Source organism: Gigantopelta aegis, unplaced genomic scaffold, assembly GCF_016097555.1.
Source record: "Gigantopelta aegis isolate Gae_Host unplaced genomic scaffold, Gae_host_genome ctg6328_pilon_pilon, whole genome shotgun sequence".
Taxonomy (NCBI): Eukaryota; Metazoa; Mollusca; class Gastropoda; order Neomphalida; family Peltospiridae; genus Gigantopelta; species Gigantopelta aegis.
In genome coordinates this window covers 1,976-10,825 of record NW_024534963.1, presented here as the reverse complement: position 1 = coordinate 10,825, position 8,850 = coordinate 1,976, and the positions used below count along the sequence as shown (strand labels likewise).

Below are 8,850 nucleotides of genomic sequence, written 5' to 3'. Positions count from 1 at the left end.
AATAACATACAAACAGTTCTTCCATGTCCAAATCCACCTATTAATACCCCAGACTCATCAATACACCTATAATCACATTATGATGTCCATGTACACAACCCACAAACTGATCCCTGACCATACTCAACACACAAAGACTGTCAACCTCAAGAACCAAGATAAAGAGCCACAACTAGCAATGTTGAATATTTTTCCAGACCCATGAACAATTATTGATGTCCACACAGTGTTAGTAGTAGATAAACCAATTAAAGGAGACCAAAACAGTTTATAATTGTACTATATATACTGTAAATATATCATATACAACCATTATCTCCATCACCATCTCAATCATACAATCACCATCACCACCATCTCCATCATCATTTCCATCACCTCATCTCAATCATGTCTCCATCATCATCTCCACCATCTCAGTACACTCACCTTGAACATCACTACAGAATGAAAAGTTGAACAAAAGGTATATAAAGATCAATCTTACAATAGAGTGATTATTAGTGAACATTACTGCATCACCTCCAGTCCAGTCTAGTCACGCATAGGGTTAATGATACACCTTATAATAGACTAAAGTCCATCTAAAAATTATTAAAATACATGTTATTAAAGATAAAGAAATGTCCATATTATTATAACAGATAACTTACATTAGTCATCAGTTAATGTACATAAGATCATCATTACCAGTGACATTAACCTTTCTATCCTATTATAGAACATTGAGGTTCATTTAGTAGACATTGTACTATTTAATAATTCAACTTACAGTAGGTATATTAACAATTGTTTATCAACTGATCATGCACCTCCACTCTTATTAGTTTATTGATAGACCTACTAAATGTAACAGAATTTGTTTTGTTCTAAACATTATTCTTACTATACAACACACAACCATTACAAATTATATCATTACACTATAGAAAAGGAGTAGTTAGTAAATTAGTAATTTAATAATAGATTCATGACTTATATCGTATATCATAGGACTACACTAAATCTAAATCATATCAAAGGATGGGGAAGCAATTACTATTATAATAGAAGAGAACAAATGTTAAAAGCAATTATATTAAATAAACCCTTCTATACTAATAAGGTTGGGTATTAAAAATATGAGATGTAAAACAGATAGTCTATGTCTATACTATCGACTATGTGATAGATCAGACAAACAGACCATATTCTATCCTAGAGAGGTAGAACAGCTGGACATAACGTGGTGAGATGGTTGTGTATGAGCCAAGGTATGCCATATGTGTATACATGGGCTAGTTTGTATTCATAGGACAAATTTGGTACGAGTAACACTAAACATTTACAAAAGGGGTGAATGGACATGTCAAGGGGGAGCTAGGGGCAATAAATAAAAGAAATGAAGTTACAAGGTTTATGAATATACATTGTATGTAGAACTGATTTGGAACTGTGTGCGTGACAGACATCAAGTGACAGGATTTGTAAGGGAGTGGTGGTATGCAAAGAACTAAGTAACATATTTGTGTAGCCTAAGGTTTAGTAGATAAGAATTTGTAGATAAGGGTACATAAAAAATTACATGATGTAGTTCAAAGGTTGTGGATTCAGCGCTTGTATCACTAACATCCGTGGAAAAAACAACAACAAAGGTTTGGATATATGTGTACATGTAGGGAGGGGTTATTACCATCTGGAAAGAATTGGTTACAAGTGTTTCTGCATATACAGAATGGTACAAAAGGTTGGGAGATATGTAGATGTCATACTGTGATAGGATTACCAAAGTGTGTGTTGTAAATGGATATGAGTCATAAGCCACCTACATACATTGCTATGTTGACCAAAGTAACACTTGCTTTATATAACCAACAATAGATAGTAAAAGTCTATGATAGAATATATGATATGATGGTCAAAGTTAGACATCTAAAACATGAAAGTGTCTGAAAGGTTTAATTTTAAAGGTTACTTTAAAGTGGTCTCAAAAGCTTGCCACAAACTACAATTATTAATACATACAGGACTTGTAATACTCTAGTTATTTAGTCGACATATATTACACCAAAACATACAATAGGTGTGAACATGTTCTAAAATTAGACTATTGGACCCACAGAGTTCATGTACTTAGAGGGAGGCTCCGCTAATAATTAAAGTTAACAATATGAACTTCTCATTAGTATGCTGTGGTTATAAGCTACAACCAAGAAGAAAGCTAGCTGCTATATTGAAAATGCTGGTATGAGTAAGCTTCATATTCTATCGAAGTGCTTATATATTCCAGGCTTCAAATCTGGTTCTTAATTGAAATACATTACTTCCCTTGTCAGCTAGCTGCCAGGACCTTCTAACGTAAAAGCTTCATGCTTATTGTCAGCTATAGCATTATGAAAAGTTACTCAGTACTCAGAACCTATCTAGCTCTGGGAGAGATTTTCACTAGCCATTTAGTTGTGTTTAGGACAGAAAAATCCTCTCTACGTATACTCTGAATACAATCAATCAATATAACAGCTTTCTGTACAATTCTACCTCAGATCGATGCTACACTGCATAGGCCAACTAAATATTGACTTAAACTGTGGTAGAACTAAACTTACTATAGAATAAGGCAGCCTCGACAGATCAAAGGGTATCAAGTCATAAAGTAGCTAGAAGAGGCTATAAGTATGTGAAACAACAGCAACTCTCTGGCCAAACAAAGCTATAAAATATCTGAATTAGGCTTTCCATATATACACACGGCGTACGTTTACTCTGACCTGAATACTTTCTCTGCTTGTGTATGTGCTGGAACAAAGCGTACTTTTTGTCGTTGCCCTCGAGTTGACTGTAATGTTTTTCTGCATTAGAGGTGAACGAGAATTGAAGGATAGGTACATATTAGCTTGACTGGATACAAAAAACAACGGACTGTAGACAGCAGCACGGTTGTGCTCTTCTTCTTTAAAACATATCGGTCCTGCAGTAGCACCGGTCCAATAGGCATAGTCATCTTGCAGAAATGAGGCAGTCTACCTAATGCATAGGACTAAAAAAATTGCGTCACTTTAGCGGTTTGTTGAACTGAGCATGCTCAGTTTACTAAAACTGAAAGCAGCGTGTTAAACTGAGCATGCTCAGTTCATGTACAATGCGTGATAAAATCATAGTAAAAATAAACTGACATTACAACACATATTCTATCTGTCAGTACGTTGTCTATTTATTTTGTTCTGTAACAATGCAAAGTGATGCTAATCCATTAAGAACTAGGTATAATTTATCAGTGCAATTTTGAACACTAATGCATTATCAGATTTGTATACATGTTAATATCAAAATAATAAACCATATAATAAAGGTTCAGTTGCTTGAATGACTCAATGGAGGAAATGTTTGACAAGGGAAGAGGACGACAAAGGGTAAAAGAGGTATGTGAAACTCATGATGTTTCTCAGATGGAATCTCTTCTGTAAATCGATGGAGATCATTGAAGATATCTCTGATCAGACAAAGGGATTCAGGAAGCGGGTATTGGTTTGTGACATAGGCTACTAATTGAACTGCAAACAACCTGAGAGAGGAGATAAATTCATTTAGACTAATTCACTTGTCTAACCTGTTTTTCTAGCTGAGGTTGATCCAGGAGTTCAGACATAAAGTCCATCACATATGCATTGATGGAACACAGACACCAATAATGGTAATAACTGTGGAGGATAGCCTTGAAAATGGATTAGTTTGGCATTACTGGGTTCAGAAATGAAAAACCTGTGATCATAATGACAATTATCACTCTCTCTTTAAAACCTGATGAAGATATGAACAAACTAAACACTGAATTTCTCGAAGTGATGTTAACAGAAGAACCAAAAAACAGCTGCATCCTATGTGACAGATAAACTCATCATTAACATTTCAATTTATTGATCTCTTACTTTTTTATCTTGTTCATTAGGTAGACATATTTCTAATAATAACTGTATCATGCTACTCTCTTCAGCAGCTGTTAGTGCAATTCTGAGCTCCTCCCTCTCTTGCCCATTTAATTGTTGACCTAGAGTAACATGAGATGAATTATTGGGGATTAGAATGAATACACTGAAAAGTAATGGTAGTATAAGAATGGGTAAAACTGGATTGTTTTGGAATAAGGAAATGGTATGGGATTGGAATGAATATTATGGGACTGAGACTGGATGGTATGGGAGTGAGGCTAACATATCATGAAAATTAAGAACGGATGGTATAGGAATAAGATGTGATTCAGACTAAACAATATTGTATTGAGAATGTACAGTATGGGAGTGAGACTGCGTGGTCAATGGCGTAGCGAGACCGGGGCACACTGGGGCACGTGCCCCAGTATTGTTAAAATGTGCCCAGCAACTTTAACTTCCATACTAATAATTAAATTAAATGTTTTTACAATCAATGTTAATTATGTTATTATAGTGAAGTGGGGGGTGGGTACTAGTTTACCATATATGTCAATTTAAGTGGCTGTAAGCCTGTAAACACGTGTGTGGTGAAAGTTAATTATTATACAATTCAATTAGAATTCAATTTGTTGAATAAGTTTAGGATTCAATTTCTTTTGAAACTAACTTTTTCAAAGTGCAATACATGTTCATTGTTGTAGGAACAGGAGGGGCACAGGGGGGCACGCCCCCCCCCCCCCAATATTTTTGGTATATTGTGAGATGGTTTCACAATCAACTGATTTAGATTAGCCACTTTTCAATCCCTATCATCATAATATAATTACACCTGTAGATGCACATTTTATGTAAAAACATTTCAAAAATTTTTGTCAGTGTAAATGACAGAAGAACATTTTATTTTGTTTGTTTTTGAAATACTTCATTGTTAAACTGAACAATGTTAAAATGTTACATATGTGCCCCCCCCAATGACAAAATTGTTCCTACACCTATGATGCTTAATTGAAACTATAATACTCTCTGGCTTTTATAATACCTTATCTTTAATATAACTTCTTTAATAAGTAACTACAATCAGTTTTACTTACCAAGCTAGAGCCAACCAGGGGGGGGGGGTGATAAAGGTAAAGCTGGCCGACTCCATCTCATATATTTCGACAAATTCAGACATATAATTGGGACATGTAACTGTGCTTGCAATAGAGAAGTTTTACACTTGTGAAGGTATGACTAGATTTTGATAAGTTAAAGTTAATTGCTCAAAGAAGTTAGGTCTTTGATAAAGTTAAGTGTGTGAATTTAATTATTATTCAAAGGGAGTTGATCTCATGGGAATTGATCTCATGGGATGAACCCAAGTCAGTATCATTAACAAACAGACATGTACATAGATTAAAGCTTTCAATATAAGCTGTAAAAGAAACTCAGTATAATGAATGGACAATTTCCTCTACATCAAAACCTGAAAACCACTACATATCAAAAAATAACAGACAATTTGTCAAAATTGTCATGTATGATGTAAGGAATGCAATGTTTGTATAAACAAAAGTATACATGTACATGTTCTGACTCTCTTCTCAATGTAACAGTGTCTAAACACATTCACCTTGTTATCAAACTCTCACCTAAATCATATTCCAGTAGAACCATCAATTGTCTCTTTGAAGTCACTCGATATTGGGAATTAGAAAATATTCCATGAAGTAAAAGTCTTAGAGAATTTACTACAACAGATGCCATGAAAAAAGACATACAGAGAGATATGAATCATCTATATGCCTTATTAGATCAATGTACAGATGAAGATATCCTGCAAGAAATAAAAAGGAATAAAAGAGCAGCTTGTTGAAGTCATTCCATCAACAAAAATTACTAAACCAACCAACAAACAAAACATGGCTTAAACAGTCGCTTCTATCAAACTTAATCACTCAAGATAAGTAGTAACTTATATGTTTATTTTCAATAAACACTGTATACATAATACATATTTTAGATGTGATAGTGAGATTAAACTGTAAAAAATGAAAAGCTATTGGTTAAGTAATTATGCACAAAACTTGAGGATACTAGTTGATACTACAGTGGTGACATGAACAATGAATTTATTACTGCACTATATATAATTCTTGTGTCATATAAACTCTAGTCATGAGTGTCAATCAAAGAAGTATCTAAACCATGTTTCAGCATGGACAACTAATTACAACAAATAATTTTTTAACATCATTACCAGATGAAATCATTGACAGTGCTATTAATGATGTGAAGAATTATTTCACTGATCATGCTTGGTATGCATTACTTATAGAGAGGTATATCGAAATATGTAATGTAAAAATTGTTTTACTTGTTTTTTGATATATAAATAAAAAGAAAATGTGAATGGACCTATAAATAATGTAACAATGAATATGATACACTGTGACTTATGTGAAGATTGTATCACAGGTATTTATTAAGACAAAGATTATAAATTAAACATGTTTTGTCTTTCAATAACGTTTGATCCAACATAACGATTACAATAATTTCACTTACATTCAATAGGACCTGTGTTAACATCAAATATCCTCCTACTTCTGAATGGTATTGCAATACGTGCTTAACATCAAATGTATCTCAGAATGTCTAAACTAAGATGTCTAAATAAAAAGAATAAAATTATTAAAATTAATCAAAGGAGACAGCAAGGTGTTTACTTGCATTAATATATGAGTCTAAGGTTCTGGAGCCATTTTTAATAGCATTCCATGCATGCATCCTAACAAAGGAGACAGGTACAAATAACATCTAAGAAGAAAAGACAAAAACACATCATAAGTCTAACACAATCCATACTCAATACAACACTTCCTTCATTAACAGGCTACCCTACCTTAAGTATTATTTCATTACTCTAATATAAAGCAATACAATTCTGAACGTGTCATGTGATGACTGTAGTGTTCACGTGATTGAATTTCTGCTTTGAGTTTTATTAGCCACACCCCCTTGTAGAATTTTATTATTACCTTGCATGATTGACTATTTTATCTCCATAATAATATGTAACTATTAACAAAACAAACAGTGATTATACAAACAGAGGAGACATGTATTTATAATTAGTGAATGAAATGAAATAAACAATATAGTTCTGAACATGATTTGTATTGTTATGTTAGAAATACATTACAATACAATACAAGCACCACCACAGAATTAAAAGAAATTGGGGAAACAATATGAAATGATAGTAATATTAATTTCAAATTTCTCATTTACACTTCTTCTACCCAACTAGCAGGAATCCATTGAGGTTCTTTCTCTATTCTCCTTGCTACTTCTATTAACATGTCTGAAGCAACTTGTAAGTCATCATTGACTATCGTCCAATCAAAGTAATGACCATACTCAGCTTGAATCTCTTGACTAGCATGATAAAGCTGAAGTAGTTCAGATTCCTGGAGAAGGTGAAGTAACACAAGATCACTATTTTAATGGTGTATGGAGATCATGATGTTAATGAACATGAGGCCAGAATAATCAAACTATAAAATGGTTTGGACAATTACAAAGATAAAGTTGCGTCAGTGGTTACCGTGTGTGGTTTAATTATTGGTCACTCTCGAAATTCACATACAACAATATAGTAAAATAAGGAAAACTACCATAACAAATATAGTTAACATATGATCCAAACCAATCTTAGGAACACTTGTTATGTGCAGTGTACCAGGAGGTAAAAACAAAAAACTAAACAACACCACTTACAGTAAATGGACAAACTTCTTTAATCAATCCTTCGGCAGAAACTGATGTGTGAAGTTTCTTCTTGAGTTTTTCAGATGTTACACATCTAGTCATTTGCAGTCTATCAAGTCGAGGTGATGTAATATAAATAATATAGGGCATTAGGCCTGAAGAACCAATCACTTTGAGGGCCTGGAAATAAAAATTGTGTAAACAATTAATTTGAAAATAGGTATTAGAAGTGATGCATGTATAAACACAGACTTGTTGTACACCAATATACAAGTGACTCATATAAAATATGTAGCATTGAGTAGTGTACCATCTACAGCTATCACTCACCTGAGGATGAAGGTCTAACACTGGGACTTTGTTATTTTCAATTACTCTCTTAACAGCCTTAACAGAGAGTCCATAAAGATGACCTTTACTTTCTCCATACTCTAAAAATTTGTTAGCTTGAATGTCACGCTCCATTTCTTCTCGAGATACAAAATGAAATTCATTTCCATTCATCTCACATGAACGCATTGGTCGTGTCGTATCTATTATAGTTAAGATAACATAGTTTTATTTAGTCATTGTATAAAACTTACGAGGAATACAAGCTGAATAATGTCTGGGATTTGAGTCCATTAGTTTCTTCATTAATGTACAGCGACCCACACAAGGGGCACCTAAAGTGATAAGAATGAACGAGTTATAACTTTACTTAATAAAAGTGTTTACTGTAAACAAAATGTGAAGCAAAAAAATGCATCATATTTATGTTAACTTGGATCTTGTAAATCACTTTGTTGGTTCTGTCACATTTTTAATGTTTGTCCCAATGAAAGTACTTTGCTTATGGGTAATGCAACTAACTTTTGAAATTGATTTCATATATTTTTTAGATTAATTTAATATTTTAAAATTGAACGAGAAAAGACAAAGTTATCGTAGAAAAGCAAAGTCAAATTAATGTGAACAGACTTTAATATATCTATCCAAATGAAAAACAAACAAAATTAATATAATCACCTATTAATACAATGGGTCTTTTTCTAGTTGAATCAGGCATCAATTTGACTACATCCTCATACGTGGCAACTTCATGTCCAACTGACTGAAAACTAAAAAGAATGAAGGCCGTTATACAATGTATTACCAATATCTTACATTGGTAAATATACAATTACATGTATAATTACCTCCACTCATT

The 8,850-nt window shown here is 33.1% G+C and overlaps 1 protein-coding gene across 1 annotated transcript; it reads right to left on the bottom strand.

Annotated features, from left to right (window-relative positions):
• Nucleotides 1-7,177: 7,177 nt before the first annotated feature.
• LOC121366593 (MAGUK p55 subfamily member 6-like) lies at nucleotides 7,178-8,126 on the bottom strand. The gene is made up of 3 exons (XM_041490970.1): nucleotides 7,992-8,126; nucleotides 7,671-7,841; nucleotides 7,178-7,360 (listed from the first exon to the last, which is right to left on the bottom strand). The coding sequence occupies exons 1-3, from the start codon at nucleotides 8,124-8,126 to the stop codon at nucleotides 7,178-7,180; spliced, it is 489 nt and encodes a 162-aa protein (XP_041346904.1).
• Between the last annotated feature and the right edge of the window lie 724 nt (nucleotides 8,127-8,850).